Source organism: Nesoenas mayeri, assembly GCF_963082525.1.
Source record: "Nesoenas mayeri genome assembly, contig: SCAFFOLD_200, whole genome shotgun sequence".
Lineage (NCBI taxonomy): Eukaryota > Metazoa > Chordata > Aves > Columbiformes > Columbidae > Nesoenas > Nesoenas mayeri.
Genome location: NW_027660018.1, coordinates 1 through 21,530, shown reverse-complemented (window position 1 = coordinate 21,530; position 21,530 = coordinate 1). Strand labels below are relative to the sequence as shown.

The 21,530-nt window shown below is 67.4% G+C and overlaps 3 protein-coding genes across 4 annotated transcripts; 1 reads left to right on the top strand and 2 right to left on the bottom strand.

Annotated features, from left to right (window-relative positions):
- Window positions 1–1,957: 1,957 nt before the first annotated feature.
- On the top strand, window positions 1,958–8,597 carry LOC308052413 (RNA-binding protein 4B-like). Of its 2 annotated transcripts, XM_080364492.1 has the most exons (4): window positions 1,958–1,983; window positions 5,366–5,786; window positions 6,886–7,581; window positions 8,168–8,597. In XM_080364492.1, the coding sequence occupies exons 2-3, from the start codon at window positions 5,375–5,377 to the stop codon at window positions 7,572–7,574; spliced, it is 1,101 nt and encodes a 366-aa protein (XP_080220618.1). In that variant the 5' UTR covers window positions 1,958–1,983; window positions 5,366–5,374; the 3' UTR covers window positions 7,575–7,581; window positions 8,168–8,597. The 2 variants fall into 2 exon arrangements, with proteins under 2 accessions (XP_080220618.1, XP_080220619.1); XM_080364493.1 differs by lacking the exons at window positions 1,958–1,983; window positions 8,168–8,597 and adding an exon at window positions 6,025–6,118 and having other exon boundaries at window positions 5,355–5,786; window positions 6,886–6,978.
- Window positions 8,598–8,725: 128 nt separating this feature from the next.
- Window positions 8,726–15,879, bottom strand: RBM14 (RNA binding motif protein 14; the record flags this gene model as incomplete). The annotated part of the gene is given in 6 exon segments (XM_080364491.1): window positions 8,726–9,987; window positions 9,989–10,133; window positions 10,456–10,820; window positions 10,822–12,029; window positions 15,535–15,834; window positions 15,837–15,879. Coding segments are annotated over 6 exon segments (2,124 nt in total). The 3' UTR covers window positions 8,726–9,924.
- A 1,237-nt stretch (window positions 15,880–17,116) lies between these two features.
- On the bottom strand, window positions 17,117–20,938 carry CCS (copper chaperone for superoxide dismutase; the record flags this gene model as incomplete). The annotated part of the gene is given in 13 exon segments (XM_080364494.1): window positions 17,117–17,233; window positions 17,235–17,295; window positions 17,374–17,432; window positions 17,434–17,478; window positions 17,677–17,754; window positions 17,838–17,898; window positions 17,992–18,083; window positions 18,085–18,136; window positions 18,138–18,268; window positions 18,270–18,321; window positions 18,323–18,326; window positions 20,715–20,787; window positions 20,902–20,938. Coding segments are annotated over 13 exon segments (861 nt in total). The 5' UTR covers window position 20,938.
- Window positions 20,939–21,530: the final 592 nt, after the last annotated feature.

Sequence of the window (21,530 nt, the reverse complement as noted above, 5' to 3'; positions counted from 1 at the left end):
CCCCAGGCCGAGATGTCCACATGGCTGCGGGTGATCCAGGCGGCGGCGGCGTCGGCGGCTCCGGTGCCGCCGTTCCCAGGGGGGGGCGCCCCGGGGGGGGGCGGGAAGGGGGTGACGCGGGCACGCAGCGTGCCCCGCGGCCCCCGCGACAAGGACAAGGACAAGGACAAGGACAAGGACAAGGACAAGGACAAGGACAAGGACAAGGACAAGGACAAGGACAAGCGCTTCAGCTTCTTCAAGAAGAACAAGTAGAACCCGGGGGGGGACACAGCGGGGGGGACGGAGGGACGCGGGGGGGGCGGCGCTGGGGGGATCCCCCCCCCCCCCGCCGGTGTGCCGCCGTGTCCCGGTGATGTCCCCATGTCCCAGTGATGTCCCCATGTCCCAGTGATGTCCCCACAACCCCCAATAAAGTGACTGTAGAGAATGGAGGGTCCTGAGTGCGGGGGCGGGGGGGGATGGGATGAAGATGAGGATGAGGATGAGGACGAGTGAGGATGATGAAGATGACAATGGGGTGGGGATGAAGATGAGGAAGACAAGGATGGGGGGATGAGGGTGAAGATGAGGATGGGATGAAGATGACGATGGGGTGGGGATGAAGATGAGGAAGACAAGGATAGGGATGGGGGGATGAGAATGGGATGGGGATGATGAAGATGATGATGGGGTGGGGATGAAGATGAGGAAGACAAGGATGGGGGGATGAAGATGAAGATGAGGATGGGATGAAGATGACGATGGGGTGGGGATGAAGATGAGGAAGACATGAGGGGGATGAGGATGATGATGACGATGGGGTGGGGATGAAGATGATGAAGACAAGGATGGGGATGAGGATGAAGATGAGGATGGGATGAAGATGATGATGGGGTGGGGATGAAGATGATGAAGACAAGGATGGGGATGGGGGGATGAGAATGGGATGGGGATGATGAAGATGATGATGGGGTGGGGATGAAGATGATGAAGACAAGGATGGGGGGATGAGGATGAAGGTGAGGATGGGATGAAGATGAGGAAGACATGGGGGGATGAGGATGAAGATGAGGATGGGATGAAGATGACGATGGGGTGGGGATGAAGATGATGAAGATAAGGATGGGGGGGACGAGGATGAAGATGAGGATGGGATGAAGATGAGGAAGATGATAATGGGGTGGGGATGAAGATGATAAAGATGAGGATGGGATGAGGGTGAAGATGAGGATGGGATGAAGATGATAAAGATGATGATGGGGTTGGGACGAAGATGATGAAGGTGAGGATGGGGATGGGGGAGATGAGGATGAAGATGATGAAGCTGACAATGGGGTGGGGCTGAAAATGATAAAGACAAGGATGGGGGGATGAGAATTAGGATGAGGATGATGAAGATGACAATGGGGTGGGGATGAAGATGATGAAGATGAGAATGCAGATGAGGATGGGATGAAGATGATGAAGATGACGATGGGGATGGGGGAAGGTGAGGATGGGATGAAGATGAAGATGAGGGTGAGATGAAGATGAAGATGAAGATGAAGGTGGGATGAAGATGATGAAGATGAGGATGGGATGGGGGAGATGAGGATGAAGATGAGAATAAACATAAGAATGGAGCTAAAAATGAGGACGGGGGTGGGGCGGGAAGGTTTCCAGAAGTGACTTTGGGACGCGCTGGGGCGGGAACGGGGGTCACACCAGTGCTCCCAGTTTGGGGCTCCCAGTTCGGGGCGGACCCCCCCACACACCACCCATGGGCCGCCCCAACCCCCCCGCGGAGCCCGCAATGGACCGCTCCTCCTCCGGCTCTCCGCGCCCCGTGATTGGCTGCGACGCCTCGGTGGGCGGGCCCACCTATGCCATCCGTAGAGGGCCGGCGGTAGGCGGGAGCGCTTGACGGACAGCGCCGCCGCCCAATGAGAGCGCGGGAAGCTGTCGCCAAGCCGGGCTGCGCCGCCGCCATTTTGTGAGGAGCGCGCCGCGGACCGGGCGCAGGTGCGGGCGGCGCCGGGAGCGGGAGCGGGAGCGGCGGGGCCGGGGGGACACGGGGAAGGGGACACGGGGGAGACGGGGAAGGGGAGGAGGAGACGCGGGGGGCAGCGCTGCGGGGGCCGGGCGGGGCGGCCCGGGCCCGGTGCAGGCGCGGCCGCGCTGAGGGAGCCGGAGGCCTCGGGAAGGCCAAGGGACCCCTGAGGGGGGGGGGTGGGCTTCAGGGCGGGGCTCTGCCCCCCCGGGAGGGTTTTGGGGTGTTTCTGGATGATTTGAGGTATTGGGGGGGGATACGGAGAGGTTTGGGGGCGTTTCTTGGGGATTTGAGGTGTTTGGGGGGCTGTGAGCCCCCAGCAGGGTTGGGGGGCTGGGGACGCCCTGTGTGGTGATGGGGGGGACAGGGGGACACACGGCAGCTCTGACCCCCCGTATAGTGATTGGGAGTCACAGGGATGGGGGGACATAAGGAGGTTTTGGGGACACACGGTGGCTCTGATTCCCCCATATAGTAACTGGGGAGTCACAATAGTGATGGATGGGGGGGCACAGAGGTTTTGGGGACACACGGTGGCTCTGCCCCCCCATATGGTAACTGGGGAGTCACAATAGTGATGGATGGGGGGACACAGAGGTTTTGGGGACACACGGTGGCTCTGCCCCCCATATGGTAACTGGGGAGTCACAATAGTGATGGATGGGGGGACACAGAGGTTTTGGGGATGGATAGAGAGATTTTGGGGTCACAGGGAGGTTTTGGGGACACACAGTGGCTGTGACCCCCCCATATAGTGATTGGGAGTCACAGGGCTGAGGGATGGGGGGGTCACAGAGGTTTTGGGGACACACGGTGGCTCTAACTCCCCCATATGGTAACTGGGAGTCACAATAGTGATGGATGGGGTGGCACAGAGGTTTTGGGGACACACAGCGGCTCTGACCCCCCTCCCCCCATATGGTTACTGGGGAGTCACAATAGTGATGGATGGGGGGGCACAGGGAGGTTTTGGGGACACATGGTGGCTGTGACCCCCCCCATATGGTAACTGGGGAGTCACAATAGTGATGGATGGGGGGGCACAGAGGTTTTGGGGACACACGGTGGCTCTGACCCCCCCATATGGTAACTGGAAGTCACAATAGTGATGGATGGGGGGACAGGGAGCACTGAGGATGGACACAGAGGTTTTGGGGTCACAGGGAGGTTTTGGGGACACACAGTGGCTCTGACCCCCCCATATGGTAACTGGGGAGTCACAATAGTGATCGATGGGGGGGCACAGAGGTCTAGGGATGGACACAGAGGTTTTGGGGACACATAGTAGTTCTGACCCCCCCCATATAGTAACTGGGGAGTCACAATAGTGATGGATGGGGGGGCACAGAGGTTTTGGGGACAGATGGCAGCTCTGACCCCCCCATATAGTGATTGGGAGTCACAGGGGTGAGGGATGGGGACACAGAGGTTTTGGGGACACAGGGAGGTTTTGGGGACACACGGTGGCTCTGCCCCCCCATATGGTAACTGGGGAGTCACAATAGTGATGGATGGGGGGACACAGAGGTTTTGGGGATGGATAGAGAGATTTTGGGGTCACAGGGAGGTTTTGGGGACACATGGTGGCTCTGACCCCCCCCATATGGTAACTGGGGAGTCACAATAGTGATGGATGGGGGGTCACAGGGAGGTTTTGGGGACACACAGTGGCCGTGACCCCCCCATACAGTGATTGGGAGTCACAATAGTGATGGATGGGGGGACACAGAGGTTTTGGGGACACACGGTGGTTCTAACTCCCCCATATGGTAACGGGAAGTCACAATAGTGATGGATGGGGGGGGCACAGAGGTCTGGGGATGGATACAGAGATTTTGGGGACACACAGTGGCTCTGACCCCCCCATATAGTGATTGGGAGTCACAGGGCTGAGGGATGGGGGGGCACAGGGAGGTTTTGGGGACAGATGGCAGCTCTGACCCCCCCATATGGTAACTGGGGAGTCACAATAGTGATGGATGGGGGGACAGGGAGCGCTGGGGATGGACACAGAGGTTTTGGGGACACATAGTAGCTCTGACCCCCCCCATATAGTGACTGGGGAGTCACAATAGTGATGGATGGGGGGGCACAGAGGTTTTGGGGACACACGGTGGCTCTGACCCCCCCATATGGTAACTGGGGAGTCACAATAGTGATCGATGGGGGGGCACAGAGGTCTGGGGATGGACACAGAGGTTTTGGGGACACATAGTAGTTCTGACCCCCCCCATATAGTAACTGGGGAGTCACAATAGTGATGGATGGGGGGGCACAGAGGTTTTGGGGACAGATGGCAGCTCTGACCCCCCCATATAGTGATTGGGAGTCACAGGGGTGAGGGATGGAGACACAGAGGTTTTGGGGACACAGGGAGGTTTTGGGGACACACGGTGGCTCTGCCCCCCCATATGGTAACTGGGGAGTCACAATAGTGATGGATGGGGGGACACAGAGGTTTTGGGGATGGATAGAGAGATTTTGGGGTCACAGGGAGGTTTTGGGGACACACAGTGGCTGTGACCCCCCCATATAGTGATTGGGAGTCACAGGGCTGAGGGATGGGGGGGTCACAGAGGTTTTGGGGACACACGGTGGCTCTAACTCCCCCATATGGTAACTGGGAGTCACAATAGTGATGGATGGGGTGGCACAGAGGTTTTGGGGACACACGGTGGCTCTGACCCCCCTCCCCCCATATGGTAATTGAGGAGTCACAATAGTGATGGATGGGGGGGCACAGGGAGGTTTTGGGGACACACGGTGGCTCTGCCCCCCCATATGGTAACTGGGGAGTCACAATAGTGATGGATGGGGGGATGCAGAGGTCTGGGGATGGACACAGAGGTTTTGGGGACACACGGTGGCTCTGCCCCCCATTATGGTAACTGGGGAGTCGCAATAGTGATGGATGGGGGACACAGAGCTTTTGGGGACACACGGCAGCTCTGACCCCCCCATATAGTGACTGGGGAGCCACAGGGCTGAGGGATGGGGACACAGAGAGGTTTTGGGGACAGATGGTGGCTCTGACCCCCCCATATGTTGATTGGGGAGCCACAGGGGTGATGGATGGGGGGACAGGGAGCACTGGGGATGGACACAGGTTTTGGGGACACACGGCAGCTCTGACCCCCCCATATAGTGATTGGGGAGCCACAGGGGTGATGGATGGGGGGACAGGGAGCACTGGGGATGGACACAGTGGTTTTGGGGACACGTGGCGGCTCTGACCCCCCCATATGGTAACTGGGGAGTCACAGCGGTGAGGGATGGGGGGACAGGGAGCACTGGGGATGGACACAGAGGTTTTGGGGGACACGTGGTGGCTCTGACTCCCCCGTCCCGCCGCAGACCGCCACCATGGTGAAGCTGTTCATTGGGAACCTGCCGCGCGAGGCGACGGAGCAGGAGATCCGCTCGCTGTTCGAGCAGTACGGGAAGGTGCTGGAGTGCGACATCATCAAGAACTACGGCTTCGTGCACATCGAGGACCGGCTGGCGGCCGAGGACGCCATCCGCAACCTGCACCACCACAAGCTGCACGGCGTGTGCATCAACGTGGAGGCCAGCAAGAACAAGAGCAAGGCCTCCACCAAGCTGCACGTGGGCAACATCAGCCCCGCCTGCACCAACATGGAGCTGCGCGCCAAATTCGAGGAGTACGGCCCCGTCATCGAGTGCGACATCGTCAAGGATTACGCCTTCGTGCACATGGAGCGGGCGGAGGACGCGGTGGAGGCCATTCGCGGGCTGGACAACACCGAGTTCCAAGGTGACGCGCGCCGGGTCGGGGCTCCCGGTGTTCCCGGTGTTCCCAGTGTCCCCAGGCGGTGGTTTTGGTCCCGCGCAGGCGGTGGCGCGGCGGCAGACGCCGCCTGCCTTTCCCCTCGCGGCGATTCGGCGCGAATGGGGCTGATCGTGGCGTTTGGGGCCGCGCCGGCGCTGCTGCGGCAGCCGGGGTTTGGGGCTGGGCCGGGGAGGCCGGGACTGACCCATCTCTGATTAACCAGCACGGCCACTCGCAGGAGGATCCCGCCGGCGACGTCCCGACCCTTGTGCCGACGGCCGCCGCGCCCGGGGCTGCCCCCCGCCCTTGTAGCCTTGGTAAGAGGGTGCCGGAGGCGCCGGATCCCGCTGCCAGCGGCACGCGGCGGCGCTCGCTCGGGCTCTCGGCGTGCCGGCTCCCGGACGAGATGCGGCGCGGGCGCTTTGGCAGCCGTCGCCGCGCGGACGCGACACCGAGCGTCCGGATTCACGGCTGAGCCGCGGTGGCACCAACGGCGAGCGGGTTCCCCATCTGGCAGCTGGGTGGGCACTCCGGTGTAGCACCGCGCTCGGCCCTCCCAGTTCCCGCGGGGGTTTCGGCAAACCCCACCACCCAAATCCCAGGCGTTCCCCAAACTCCAGCCAGGATGGTGCGGCCGCTTCCGGAGCTCCCGGCTGCGCTTGGCTTTCCCGGTGCCGCGGTTACCCAGCGTTGCATCCCTCGTGCCGCTGCACCGAGCGTTTTCTGGCGCGACACTTTGCCGTTGATGCGGCGCTGCCGGCTGCTCTCCAGGCTGCCGCGGCAGCACCATGGTGTGCTGGTTGCCGGTGCAAAGCCGTGGTTGGCTGCGTGCCGGGGTGGTTGGTGGCTCGCTAGTGGGCTCAGACGGGGGCGGGCAGAGCTTGGTGGTGCTGGCAGAGCCGCGTCCCTGGCAGCACCGTCCCGGTAAGTCGGGCGGCAGCTCCAGCTCGAGCCCGCGGTGGCTCCTCCCGCGCCGGGTCACTCCCCGCGCGGTGCCGTCGGAGGCCGCGTGGGCCAGCGCCCGTGGTTGTGCCGCGCTCGCGGTGCCACGGCGTAACTGGCGGCTCTCGCGTCTCTCCCCAAGGCAAGCGGATGCGCGTGCAGTTGTCCACCAGCCGCCTGCGGACGGCGCCCGGGATGGGAGACAAGAGCGGCTGCTACCGCTGCGGCAAGGAGGGCCACTGGTCCAAGGAGTGCCCGGTGGACCGCCCGGGGCAGGTGCCGGACTTTACCGAGGCCTATACTGAGCAGTACGGCGCCGTGCGCACTCCCTACGCCGCGGGCTACGGCGACACCGTCTATTACGACGAGGCCTACGGCGGGATGGCCGACTACTACAAGCGCTACCGCGTCCGCTCCTATGCCGCCGCCTCGGCGTACGACGCCTACGCCGAGCAGACCATGGCCCAGTACTCCCAGTACGCCCAGTACTCGCAGGTCCAGTCCTCAGCCGTGGCCGCCAGCACCGCCATGGCCGCCCGCATCCCCACCACGCTCGACGCGTACGACCGAGCGCTGCTGCCCACCCCGGGCGCCGCGGCCGCCGTCGCCGCCGCCACCGCCGCCGCGGCCGCTGCCTCCTCCTCCTATTACACGCGGGACCGGAGCCCCCTGCGCCGCGCGGCCGCCGCGGCCGGCACCGTGGGAGAGGCCTACACGTACGAGCGGGGGCAGCTGTCGCCGGTGTCCTCGGTGGCCCGCGCCTCGCTCTACGACGTGCAGCGGTTCGGGCGCGACCCGTATGGTGACCGGGCGCGGTACTCGGCGTTCTGAGCCCGAGGTGAGCGTGTTGGTGGGTTTGGTGCGTTGGCGTTTGCCGCCTTGTGACCGGCGGTGCTGCTGAGCACCGCAGCAGGGGGGTCCTGGCTGCTGAGGTGTGGGGTGGTATCCCCACCATCCCTGGTAGTGCCACGGGTTGCGGTGATGTTGTGAGCCCGACCGGCGTCTCGCTGGGCGTTAAAGCCCCGGTACTGGCTCGGTGTGGTTGCGCCGTGGCAATCGGTGCACCGGTTCACACTGGTGGGTTGTTGTCCCTCGGGGCTGGCACTGCCTTTAATCCGGTGCTGAGCCCAATGCCGTCCCGGCACCGTCACCGCGGGCAGGGGTTCCTGCACAGCCCCGGCACCACGAGCATCCACATCCTGGTCGGGAACGGTGCTCCCGGCCATTCCCGGTAAACGCCGCTGGCAGCCGGGCTGCTGCCACAGCACATGTCCGTCGGCGTGGCTGCTGTCCCTAGCGCACTGCCGCGGGGGTCCCGGCGCAGCCACGGCCGCTCTCAGGACGCCGGCAGCCCCCCGGCGCCCACCACGGCCCCGGCACGGTCCCGGTGAGGCCCCTGCGCCAACTCTGCTTTTCTCTTCCAGGTAAGATATTTGCGGCTGGACGTCGGGTTCCCGTCGCACCGCATTGGCACCGCGCGTCTCGCGTTCCGCTAACGAGCCGGTCCCTAACGAACGCTCGAGTAGCTCTGCCCCCCGCCCCCAGCTTCCCGCTGTCCGGATTTTGCTTTGCAGGTAGTTTGGTGCAGGGTGAGCGGCGCGGCCGTAGCCGCCGCGCCGGCTTCGCTTCGCTCGGCCCCGCCAGCGCGGAGCCGCCGCAGCCCCCTCAGCGGTAGTGGCTTTTCCTTTATTTTTGTAAGAGGGTGAACGACCCGCTCGTAGCTTTTTGGTACAAAGCGCCGTAGCCGACTCGCCGCGCCGGCGCCGACCCTGCGGCGGGAGCCCCCCCCCCCCTTCCCCATTTAGCGTCCCCAATCCCCCTTTTCCGGGAAAATAAACTCCGATTTTTCACAAACCCCCCCTGGCTCCGGCACCGGTTCTTTCTCTGGGCTCCATTCCCCCCCTCCCCTACCAGATCCTGGAGTTACCGGTGTTACCGGTGCTGGAGTTACCGGTGCTGCCTGTACCCACCTGTGTCCTGCCTGCGCTCTGCCCGTGTCCAAGTTGGGGGGCAGCAAAATGTTGCTCCAGCCCCACCAAGGGACCCCTGGCTCTCACCCCCCCAGAGCTTCTGCCCCTCCTCTTCCCACCTGCTAATTAACCTGCCTCATTAGCCCCCCTGCTGCTCGTTAGGTTAACAAACCATCCCCCTGCGGTGCCTTTGCCGACGTCCCGGCCCTTGGGCTGCGTTTGTGACTGGAGCTCGTCAGCAGCCGCCTCCCCCGGGGTGATTCCGTCTCTGCTAATTGCTGTTAATTAATTGCCTGTGTGTGATCACCCACGGGCTGCTCCGGGATGGCTTCTCCTGGGCCCTGGAAAAGGAGGAGAAGTGTCAGACCCCGCTCGTTACTGTGGCCGTTAATTAACCCCCACCGCGGTCAGGCACGTCCCCCCACCCCGGCACAACCGCGTTAATTAACCAGGACGCAAATGGCTTTAGCGGCGGCTGGCGCGGCGGAACCGGAGCAAACCCTGCGCTCGTGTACATGCAGCTGCTCCCAAACCCAGCGTTTCTCACCCCAAACCCCAGGCAGGGGTCGGCGGGGTGCGCTCGCGGTGGCGTACGGTCAATCCGGCACCGCCGGGTCCATCGGTGACGCTCTGGTAAACTCTGCTTGCGCTCCAAATCCGCCTCTTCCGCAGCGCAACGGCGGCTGCGGCGCCGGGGGGTGATGGCGCCGCCAGGACTTGCAGGAGCCGCGGTCAGGGACAGACAGACGCAATGGGACGGCCACAAACGACAGCCGCGGTGCAGCGCCAGTCCCAGCCCCTCACGGGAAAGAACCAGGCGGGAGGCGGTGGGGGAAACGGCAGAGCCCAGCGTTTATTGACCGTCGTACAAAACCGTGCCGGGCGTCACGCACTGAAAACGGGGGAAATGAACCCAAACCGGGGAACTCGTGGTATAAAAGACCGCAGCGGCAACAGGCGCTCGGGGTACGAACTGCAATCAAGTGCCAGCGGTGCCGACGGCTGTGTGTGCAGCGAGCGAGACAGTTCGCGGCGGCACCGCGTGCGTCACCCGCTCCCCCTGACGGGAGCGTAGCTCTCACGCTAAAAACTCGAAAAATAAACCAAAAAGAGCAGCTAAAAAGAGAACCGTCCCTGCCCCGGGGGGCGATCACGGCAGCCAGCGGCGCCGTGGAGAACCGAACACGACCCCCCGGCGCGGTTGCCGCGGCTCAAAGGCGGCGCTGGTAGCCCGAGGGCACGCGGGCGGCGGGCAAGTAGTCGCCGTAGCCGCTCCGAGTAGCGGCTGTAATCGGCGTGCGGCTCCGGGAGGCGGCGGTAATCCAGCGGGGACTTGGTGGGCGAGCGGCGGTACGCCAGCGGAGAGTCCGCTAAGCGCCGGTAATCCGAGAGGTCGGACAGACGGCGCTCGGAGCCGTACCTGGGCGAGAGAACACACGGCGGTTAACGGCGCGACGGCGGCACCGTGGCCCAAGCGGGGGAACGCGCCACAGCAGCACCAGGCTCGGGGCGGGCGGCGCCGCCGGCACAACCGCAGCACAACAGGGACGAAGCGCCTGGTGTCCCACGGATCAGACGCTTGGCGCCGCAGGACGAGCCCCCACCCCGGTCGAAGCCCTGTCCCCACCCCAGGGAGCCGGTTACCGGCGGCTGCACCGGTGCCCACCCCTGCGCGTTACCGGGAACCGAGCCAGTGTGGCGGCGGGGAGCGCGGCACGCGGCGGGCCGGCGCGGTGCCGTACCTTTTGGCCAAGGCGGAGGATTTTTTGTACGGGTCGTCGTAGGCGGCGCTGCGAGGCGGCGAGAGGCGGGTGCGCTCATAGGGCAGCGCGGCGGTGGCCGGCGGCAGCCCCAGGTACGAAGCCGCCTGCTGCCCCAGCTGGCTGGGCCCGTCGTAGGCGTTGCCGGGCTGGCTCCGGTACGCCAGCGCGGCGGAGGACGGCTGCTGCGCCGGGTAGGACGCGGCGGCCGAGCCGGAGGCCTGGGCCCGGTACGCGGCCGTCAACGGGGCGGACGCCGGCGCCTTGTAGGAGGCGGCAGCGGCCTGGCTGCTGTAGGACATGGCCAGCGAGGAGGCGGCCTGGGCGCCGAAGGTGACCGAGAGCGCGGGCGGCGGCCGACTGGCTGCCGTAGGACGCCGGCAGGTTGGCGGCGGGCTGGGCGCCGTAGCCGGGCTGGGCGCCGTAGCCGGCGGAGAGCGCGGCGGCTGGCTGGGCGCCGTAGGAGGCCGAGTGCCCGGCCACGGGCTGGTAGGCGGCGGTGGCAGCGTGGCCGGGTGACGGCCTGGGCGCCGTAGAGGTGGCGTGCACGGCCACGGCGCCGTAGGAGGCAGAGAGCGCGGCGCTGGGCTGGGCACCATAGGAGGCGGCGTGGCCGTCCACGGGCTGCGCGCCGTAGCCAGCGGCGTGGCTGGCGGTGGCCGCCTGGGCGCTGTAAGACGCCACGTGCGTGGCCACGGCCTGGGCGCTGTAGCCGGCTGTGCCGGTGCCGTAGGCGGCGGCAGAGGCCTGAGCGCCATAGGAGGAGTAGCCGGAGGCGGTCTGCGCCCCGTAGGAGGAGGCCAGCGCGGCGGACTGCACGCCGTAGCCGGAGAGCTGGGCGGTGCCGGGCTGCGCGCTATAGGCGCTGGCGGCCTGGCCGCCGTAGGAGCCCAGCGAGCTGGCATTGGGCTGCGCGCCGGCGGCACCGAGGGCCGCCGAGGGCTGGGCACGGTAGGCGTTGCCCAGTGAGGCGGAGGGCTGGGCGCGGTAAGCTGCGGCCACGCCGGTGTTGGGCTGCGGGCGGTACGCCGCGCCAAGGGACGCGGCGGGCTGGGCACGGTAGGCGGCCCCCAGCGATGCCGAGGGCTGGGCGCGGTAGGCGGCCGGCTGCGCCGTCACCGGGAGCGTGGCCGTGGCGTAGCCGGCACGCGTCGGGGAGCGCCGCAGGGGGCTGCGGTCCCTGCCGAAGTAGGAGGGGGATGCGGGCCGGGCCGGCGCCTCCAGGGCCTCGTACTTGCCGGCGCCGCCGCCGAAGCGCTGCTGGTAATCGTACAGCGAGGAGGCGGCGGCGTAGCCGGCGGCCGCGGGGAAGGCGGCGTCGGGCGCGCGGCGCTGCTGGTCCAGCGGCTCGAGCTTGGGCTGGAACTTCTCGCGGTACTCCAGCCCCGGGCGCTTGCTCTTGTCCGGCGCCACGGCGGGCGGCGCGGCCGGGCCCTTCTTGTGCGCGTTGGTGGAGAGCTCCACGTTCACCCGCCGCCCCTTCACCTCCTTCCCGTTCAGCTGCTCGATGGCCACTTTGGCGTCGGCTTCGCTCTCCATGTGCACAAAGGCGTAGTCTGAGCGGGCAGGGCGGTGGGGAGAAAAGACACTTCGTTACAGCGGCTTAACGAGCCCCTCGGGCTCGGCCGGAAACCGCCTGCGTTGGCTTCCGCCGCGCGATCAACCCGCCGGACCTCACGAGCCCGGCCGCCCGCCCGGCGCGGCCTGTTGTGCGCCGCGCCGCTTCGCCCCGGTCCCGCCGGCCCGTCGCACCGGGAAGCAAAGCCAGAGAGAGCCGGAGCCACCGAGGGACAGCGAGTGACACCGAGCAGACAGACAGAGCGGACCAGGAGAGAGAAGGGGGGGACCAGGACGGGGAGGAGATAAGGAGGATGAGGAGAGAGAGGAGACCAGAGAAAGGGAACCAGAAGAGGGAGGAGAGAGGGGAGACGAGCAGGAGAGAAAGGGGAGGACTCGGGAGGAAGAGAGGGGGGACCTGGAGGAAAATAGGGGGACCAAGGGGAGAAAGGGGGGGCACAGGAGAGAAGAGAAGGGGGACCAGGAGAGAGAGAGGGAACAGAGAAAGGAGAGAGGGGGTACCAGGAGGAACAGAGGACAGAAAAAGGGGGGGACCAGGAGGAAGAGAGGGGAGGAGGGGTAGGGGGGGGACCAGGAGGAAGAGAGGGGGATAGAGAAAGAGAGGAGAAAAGGGGAGACCAGGAAGAAGAGAGGGGACAGAGAAAGGGAGGAGATAAGGGGGGACCAGGAGGAAGAGAGGAAGAAGGGAGAGAGAAAGGGGGAAGAGAGGGTAGACCAGGAGGAAAAGAGGACAGAGGGGGGGAACCAGGAGGAAGAGAAGGGTGAGGACATAAAGAGAGGATAAAAGGGGAGACCAGGAGGAAAAGAAGGGAGGACAGAGAAAGGGGGGAGAGAGGGGGTACCAGGACGAAGAGAAGGGGACAGAGCGGTGGTACCAGGAGGAAGAGAGGGGACAGAGAAAGGCAGGAGATAAGGGGGGGACCAGGAGGAAGAGAGGGGAGAAGGAGGGACAGAGAAAGGGGGGACCAGGGGGAGAGAGGGGAAAAGGGGGAGGGCAAGGAAGAGAGAAGAGAAGGAGGAACAGAGAGAGAGGGGGGACCGGGGGGGACAGCGAGAGAGGGGGGAAAAGGGGGGGGACAGCGAGAGAGGGGGGAAAAGGGGGGGGACAGCGAGAGAGGGGGGAAAAGGGGGGGGACAGCGAGAGAGGGGGGAAGGGGGGGGGGGACACAGAGAGAGGGGGAAAAGGGGGGGGACACAGAGAGAGGGGGGAAAAGGGGGGGGACACAGAGAGAGAGGGGGGGAAAGGGGGGGGACACAGAGAGAGAGGGGGGGAAAGGGGGGGGGACACAGAGAGAGAGGGGGGGAAAGGGGGGGGACACAGCGAAGAGAGGGGGGAAAGGGGGGGACAGCGAGAGAGGGGGGAAAGGGGGGGACAGCGAGAGAGGGGGGAAAGGGGGGGACAGCGAGAGAGGGGGGAAAGGGGGGGACAGCGAGAGAGGGGGGAAAGGGGGGGACAGCGAGAGAGGGGGGAAAGGGGGGGACAGCGAGAGAGGGGGGAAAGGGGGGGACAGCGAGAGAGGGGGGAAAGGGGGGGACAGCGAGAGAGGGGGGGAAAGGGGGGGACAGCGAGAGAGGGGGGAAAGGGGGGGGACAGCGAGAGAGGGGGGAAAGGGGGGGACAGCGAGAGAGGGGGGAAAGGGGGGGACAGCGAGAGAGGGGGGAAAGGGGGGACAGCGAGAGAGGGGGGAAAGGGGGGGACAGCGAGAGAGGGGGGAAAGGGGGGGACAGCGAGAGAGGGGGGAAAGGGGGGGACAGCGAGAGAGGGGGGAAAGGGGGGGACAGCGAGAGAGGGGGGAAAGGGGGGGACAGCGAGAGAGGGGGGAAAGGGGGGGACAGCGAGAGAGGGGGGAAAGGGGGGGACAGCGAGAGAGGGGGAAAGGGGGGGACAGCGAGAGAGGGGGGAAAGGGGGGGGACAGCGAGAGAGGGGGGAAAGGGGGGGACAGCGAGAGAGGGGGGAAAGGGGGGGGACAGCGAGAGAGGGGGGAAAGGTGGGGGACAGCGAGAGAGGGGGGAAAGGGAGGACACAGAGAGAGGGGGGGAAAGGGGGGGACACAGAGAGAGGCGGGGGGAAAGGGGGGACAGCAGGAGGAAGGGAAGGGGGGGACAGCAGGAAGAGGAGCACGGGGGCGCCCCCCAGCGCCATGGAGCGAGCGGCACGGCTGCGCTGCCGGGACGCGGTAACCGGGGGTTCGTTCCCCGGTGTCGGCGCGACGGGTCCGGGAGTCGCGGGGTCACCGGCGCGTCCCCCCCCCCCGCCCTGCGGCACGCCACGCGTGTCCCCGACGCGGGACACACCAGAGAGATGGGGGCAGTGCAGAGGGGGTTCAGCTGCGGCGAGAGAGCACAGACCACGGCCCCGCCCGGGACGCAACCGGGGTCCCCAACAACCGGCACTTCAGTCCACCCTGGTGTGGGTTGAGGGTTCGTTTGTCCGCGCTGGCGGGAGGCGAAGCCGCGGCGGGAGCCGGGAACGGCTCCAGGGAGCGGGACCCGGAACGCGGAGGCCGGGCGGCAACAGGCGGGTCCCCAGCGGCCCCGGGCGGGCAGAATGCGGGACTCCGGAGGACAGAACGCGGGACCCGGGCAGACAGAATGCGGGACTCCCGGAGGACAGAACGCGGGACCCGGGTGGCCCCGGGCGGGGCACAACGCGGGACTCCCGGAGGACAGAACGCGGGTCCCCGGGCGGGCAGAACGCGGGTCCGGGCGGGCAGAACGCGGGTCCGGGCGGCAGAACGCGGGTCCCGGGCGGGCAGAACGCGGGACCCGGGCAGACAGAATGCGGGACTCCCGGAGGACAGAACGGGGGTCCCCGGGCAGGTAGAACGCGGATCCCCAGCGACCCCGGGCGGCAGAATGCGGGACTCCCGGAGGACAGAACGGGGGTCCCCGGGCAGGTAGAACGCGGGTCCTCAGCGACCCCGGGCGGGGCAGAACGCGGGCCTCGGGCAGACAGAACGCGGGACTCCCGGAGGACAGAACGCGGGTCCCCGGGCGACAGAACGCGGGCTCCGGGCGGACAGAACGCGAGGTCCCCGGGCGGACAGAACGCGGGTCCCCGGGCGGGTAGAACGCGGTCCCCGGGCGGGTAGAACGGGGCTCCCGGAGGACAGAGCGCGGGTCCCCAGCGACCCCGGGCGGGCAGAACGCGGGTCCCCGAGCAGACAGAACCGGGACTCCGGAGGATAGAACGCGGGTCCCCGGGCAGGTAGAACGCGGGACTCCCGGAGGACAGAACGCGGGTCCCGGGTGGCCCCGGGGCGGGCACAACGCGGGACTCCCGGAGGACAGAACGCGGGTCCGGGTGGCCCCGGGCGGGCACAACGCGGGACTCCCGGAGGACAGAACGCGGGTCCCCGCGGCGGGTAGAACGCGGGACTCCCGGAGGACAGAACGCGGGTCCCCAGCGACCCCGGGCGGCCACAACGCGGCCCCCCAGCGGCCCGGAGCGCTCGGCGCAGCCCCCCCCGGTGCTCCGGTACCTTTGACCACGTCGCACTCCACCACGGTGCCGTACTGCTGGAACAGCGAGCGCAGCTCCCCGCTGGTGCAGGCGGCCGACACGTTCCCCACGAAGATCTTGCAGGTGTTGGTGGGCCGGGGCCGCGACGGCTCCACCACGATGCGGCGGCCGTGCAGCTGGTGCCCGTTGAGCTGCGCGATGGCGCGGGCGGCCGCCGCCTCGTCCTGCAGGTGCACGAAGGCGAACTGCTTCATGAGGGCGATGCCCAGCACCGGGCCGGCCACGCCGGCGAACAGCTCGCTCAGCTCCTCGGCCGTGGCTCCTCGGGGACGTTGCCCACGAAGAGTTTGATGCGGGGGCGCATTTTAGCGGCGGCGGCGGCGGCACAAAATGGCGGCGTCTCCTCAGAGCGGGGCGGGAACGGCGGCGGCGGACGGCGGCTGCGCGCGCGCACTGCGCCTGCGCGGCGGCCGCGCCCCGCCCACCCAGGGCTGCCGCTGGCACCACTGCGCCTGCGCGCTGCTCCGCCCACGGCGCTGGCCACGCCCACCGCCTCGCTAGTAACGGCCGGCGCGCTGGCTCCGCCCCGCTCAGTCTCGCCCCGCCCACTTCGTTTAACAGGCGCCGCGTTGGCCACGCCCACTTCCTATGACAGGCAGCGCGCTGGCCCCGCCCGCTCAGTCTCACCCCGCCCACTTCGTTTAACAGACGCCGCGTTCGCCCCGCCCACTTCCTATGACAGACATCGCGCTGACCCCGCCCACACAGTCTCGCCCCGCCCATCGCCCCCATTGACCGCAACCGCGCTGGCCACGCCCACTCAGTCTCGCTCCGCCCGCTTCCCATAACAGGCGCCGCGTTGGCCACGCCCATTGAGACTCACCCCGCCCACTTCGGTTAACAGACGCCACGTTGGCCCCGCCCACTTCCTATGACAGGCATCGCGCTGACCCCGCCCACTCAGTCTCGCCCCGCTCATCGCCCCATTGACCGCAACCGCGCTGGCCACGCCCACTCAGTCTCGCTCCGCCCACTTCGTTTAACAGACGCCGCGTTGGCCCCGCCCACTTCCTATGACAGGCAGCGCGCTGACCCCGCCCACTCAGTCTCACCCCGCTTAGTTTAACAGGAGTCGCGCTAACCACGCCCACTCAGTCTCGCCCCCGCCCATCGCCCCATTGACCGCCGCCGCGCTGGCCACGCCCACTCAGTCTCGCTCCGCCCGCTTCCTCTAACAGGCGCCGCGTTGGCCACGCCCACTCAGTCTCGCCCCGCCCATCGCCCCATTGACCGCCACCGCGCTGGTCACGCCCACTCAGTCTGGCCCCGCCCACTTCGGTTTAACAGGGCCGGTGCTGGCCACACCCACTCCGTTTCGCCCCGCCCCCTTCCTATAACAGTCGCCGCACTGGTCACGCCTACTCAGCCTCGCTCCGCCCACTTAACTGGCCACGCCTCCCCCTTAAAGGCGCCGCGCCGCGATGTGCAATGCCCAACGTCGGGGGGACCTGTGGCCCCGGTGCCCCCCCCCCCCAGCCACGGGTTCCCCCATAAAGAAGCCGCGGGACGAGCGATCGTTTATTGCCGAGCCGCGGCGGCCCCTAGAGATGGGGAGACGGGGCCGCCGTGGGGCCGGGGGACAAGCCGGGGGTCGCCGTGGGGCCGGGGGTCGCCCTGGCGAGGTCCCGCTCCTCCCAGAGCGTGCGGCCGTCGCAGGAGGCAGATCCGCTTGGGGTTCTGGAACAGCCCGGCCGCGCGGGCCACCACCCCGCAGGCCAGCCTGGGGGGGGACAGGGACAGCGGGTCAGGGACCCCACACCCCCCAGGACCCCTAGATCCCCCCCCCCAAAACACTCACCCCGGCCCCGAGTTCCCGGTCACCCGGGACAGCGGGTGGCAGCCCCGGCCCAGGTCGTCCCTCGCCCGCGGCCACCACCACCGAGCGCCCGATGATGTCCCCAACCTGGTGACATTGAGCGGGGGGGGGGGGTCAGAGGGAGCTCAGGGACCCTCCCATGGCCATGGGGCACAGCCCAGACCCCCCCAGAGCTGCAGGGCTGGGGCTGGACCCCCCCGAGCCTGTTAAACCCCACTAAACAGCCGTGGGGTGCAGCCTGGACCCCCCAACCAGCCGTGCCCCCCCGTGCCCCCCCCGCCTCACCCTCAGGCGCGAATCCTCCATGCGGAAGGTGGCTCTGCCCTCAGCATCTGCCCAGATGTTCCCCAAATCCCCCGCGTGCTGTGGGGACATTTGGGGGGTCAGGGGGGGGTCCCAGGACCCCCCCCCCAAAGCCCAAACCCCCCCCCCCCCCCCCAGCTCACCCTGTGCTCATCCTGGGGTCCCCCGTGACACTCGCCGTCCGGGTTGAAGTGGCCGCCGCAGCTTTTTGGGGGGGAAACAACAGGGTGAATGGGGGGGGGTCCCCGGCACCCCAGCGCCGGGGGGGTGTGCAGGTGTGTCCCCCCCACCCCGTACCTGTCACAGGGGTCTGAGAGGTCCCCGAACTCGTGGACGTGGAGCCCGTGGGGTCCCGGGGGGAGCCCCTCGATGGCTCCGTCCACCAGGCAGGCGCGTGGGCGAGAGCTGCAGGAACCGCAGCAGCCCCCGCGCCGCCCCCCCCCAGCGCCGCCACCGCCGCGGGGACGTCGGCGGGGACCCCCCCCCCCGACTCAGCGTCCGGGGAGCCCCCCATCCCCCGCAGCACCGCCGGGCGCCCCGAATCCTCCAGCAGCCGCCGCACCCGCTCGGCCCGGCGCCGTCGTCTCCACCAGCACCGTCTGCGCCGGCAGCCGCAGCTCCAGCAGCAGCATCTGGGGGGGAGATGGGGGTGATGGGGGGGACTCCACTTTGCGGGGGGGTCTATGACTCTTTGGGGGGGTCCCTGACACTTTGAGGGGTCCCTGAATCTTTGGGGGGGTCCCCTGACTCTTTGGGAGGGTCCCTGATTCTGCGGGATCCCTGACTCTTTGGGAGGGGGTCCCTGGCTCTTTGGGGAGTCCCTGAATCTGGGGGGGTACCTGACTCTTTGGGGGGGGGGTCCCTGGCTCTTTGGGGGCATCACTGGGGTGTCCCCGCAGCTCCAGCAGCTGCACATCTTGGGGGAAATGGAGTGATGGGGGGGGGACCCCACTTTGGAGGGGGGTCCATGACTCTTTGGGGGGTCTCTGACACTTTGGGGGTTCCCTGGCTCTTTCAGTTGTCCCTGACTCTTTGGGGGGGTCCTTGGCTCTTTGGGGGCTCCCTGGCTCTTTGAGGGGTCCCTGGGTCTTTGGGGGGGGCCCTGATTCTGGGGGTCCCTGACTCTTTGGGGGGGTCCCTGACTCTTTGGGGGGGGGTCCCTGGCTCTTTGAGGGGTCCCCGAGTCTATGGGGGGAGTCACTGGGGTGTCCCCGCAGCTCCAGCAGCTGCACATCTTGGGGGGAAATGGGGTGATGGGGGGGGGACCCCACTTTGGAGGGGGGGACCCTGGCTCTTTGGGGGGGGGTACCTGACTCTTTGGGGGGTCCCTGACACTTTGGGGGGTCCCTGGCTCTTTGGGGGATCCCTGACTCTCTGGGGGGGTCCCTGACTCTTCGTGGGGGTCCCTGACTCTTTGTGGGTGTCCCTGATTCTGGGGGGGTCCCAACTCTTTGAGGGAGTCCTCGAGACTTTGGGGGGGGGTCCCCAACTCTTTGAGGTGTCCCTGACACTTTGGGGGATCCCTGAGTCTTTGAGGGGAGCCCTTGCTCTTTGGGGGGTCCCTGATTCTGGGGGGATCCCTGAGTCTTTAGGGGGGGGGTCCCTGATTCTGGGAGGGTCTCTGACTCTTTGGGGGGGGTCCCTGGCTCTTCGGGGGTCCCTGACTCTTTGAGGGGGTCCCTGGCTCTTTGGGGGGTCTCTGGCTCTTTGGGGGGTCCCCAAGACTTCGGTGGGGTGCCTGGCTCTTTGGGGGGGTCCCTGACTCTTTGGGGGGGTCCCCGACTCTTTGGGGGGGTCCCTGGCTCTTCGGGGGTCCCTGACTCTTTGGGGGGGGGGTCCCTGACTCTTTGGGGGGGTCCCTGACACTTTGAGGGGTCCCCGACTCTTTGGGGGGGTGCCTGACTCTTCTGGGGTCCTTGACTCTTTGTGGGGGGTTCCCAGGCTCTTCGGGGGTCCCTGGCTCTTTGGGGGGGCTCCCTGGCTCTTTGGGGGGGTCCCTGACTCTTTGGGGGGGTCCCTGACACTTTGGGGGGGTCCCCGACTCTTTGGGGGGGTCCCTGGCTCTTTGGGGGTCCCCAACTCTTTAGGGGGGGGGTCCCTGACTCTTCTGGGGTCCTTGACTCTTTGGGGGGGGTCCCAGGCTCTTCGGGGGTCCCTGGCTCTTTGGGGGGGGTCCCTGGCTCTTTGGGGGTCCCCAACTCTTTAGGGGGGGGTGCCTGACTCTTCGGGGTTCCCTGGTCCTTTGGGGGGGTCCCTGGCTCTTTGGGGGGGTCCCTGACACTTTGGGGGGTCCCCAACTCTTTGGGGGGGCTCCCAGGCTCTTCAGGGGTCCCTGGCTCTTTGGGGGGGTCCCCGACTCTTTGCGGGGGTCCCCAACTCTTTAGGGGGGGTGCCTGACTCTTCTGGGGTCCTTGACTCTTTGGGGGGGGTCCCAGGCTCTTTGGGGGCTCCCTGACTCTTTGGGGGGGGTCCCTGGCTCTTCGGGGGTCCCTGACTCTTTGAGGGGGTCCCTGGCTCTTTGGGGGGTCTCTGGCTCTTTGGGGGGGTCCCCAAGACTTCGGTGGGGTGCCTGGCTCTTTAGGGGGGTCCCTGACTCTTTGGGGGGGTCTCTGACACTTTGGGGGGTCCCCGACTCTTTGGGGGGGTGCCTGACTCTTCTGGGGTCCTTGACTCTTTGGGGGGGGTTCCCAGGCTCTTCGGGGGGTCCCTGACTCTTTGGGGGGTCCCTGGCTCTTTGACGGGTCCCTGACTCTTTGGGGGGGTCCCTGACACTTTGGGGGGTCCCCGACTCTTTGGGGGGGGTCCCTGGCTCTTTGAGGGTCCCCAACTCTTTAGGGGGGGTGCCTGACTCTTCTGGGGTCCCTGACTCTTTGGGGGGGTCCCTGGCTCTTTGGGGGGTCCCTGACTCTTTGGGGGGGTCCAGGCTCTTTGGGGGCTCCCTGACTCTTTGCGGGGGGGGTCCCTGGTTCCAGGGGGGGGGTCCCTGCTCCGGGGGGGGGTCCCTGCTCCGGGGGTCTCACCGGGGACACCCTCCAGCGCCGCCCGCACGGCGTCCGCGCAGCTCTGGCACCGCATCTGCACCGCGAACTCCAGCTGCGGGGACAGGGGGGTGTCAGCACCGCCTGGGGAGCCCCCGCACCCCCAAACCGCGGTGTCCCGGGTCCCCCCGGTCCCGATCCCGGTTCCGATCCCGGTTCCGATCCCGACCCGGCAGCTGCTCCCGCCGAGCGCCGCCTCCGCCATCGCCGCGGCCGCCGGAAGCGGAACCACCGGTCGTCCTGGCGACGGGCCGGAAGGGGAGGGGCGTTGGCAGGGGCTGGCGTCGCGTCGCCATGGCAACAGCGCGGTAGGCTGCGGCGACCCGCGGCACCGCGGGGTTTGGGGGACACGGGGGGGGACACGGGGGGTCTGGGGGGACATGGGGGGTTTGGGGGGGACATGGGGGGTTTGGGGGGGACATTGGGGGTTTGGGGGGGATATGGGGGGTCTCGGGGGAAGGTAAATGAGCGGAGGGGCCCCCCCGCGGGGCTGATCCGTGACCCCCCCCCATTGCAGCTCGGGGACCCCCCACCCGGAGCCGCCGACCCCCGCGGGGCTGCGCCGCCCCCCCTCGCTACCGGAACAACCGGGGGGGGCCCGCTGCCGCCCCCCCCGCCGCCTCTCCCCGGTGACACCGACGCCGCACCGGGACCCCCCCGACCCCCACGACCCCCACGACCACCGGGACCCCCGGGCCCCCCCCCGGCGCTCGTGTCCGCAGCAGCGGATCTGCGGGTGCTGACGAAGCGCTGTGCCGCTGGGGAGCGGGGGGCGGCGCGGCCGGGCCCCCCCCGGCT

Excerpts from the sequence above, each read along its gene's own strand:
- LOC308052413 (XM_080364492.1), top strand. The coding sequence starts at position 5,375 with ATGGTGAAGCTGTTCATTGGGAACCTGCCGCGCGAGGCGACGGAGCAG. Across the intron at positions 5,787-6,885 it reads GGACAACACCGAGTTCCAAG|GCAAGCGGATGCGCGTGCAG; the intron begins GTGACGCGCGCC and ends TCTCTCCCCAAG.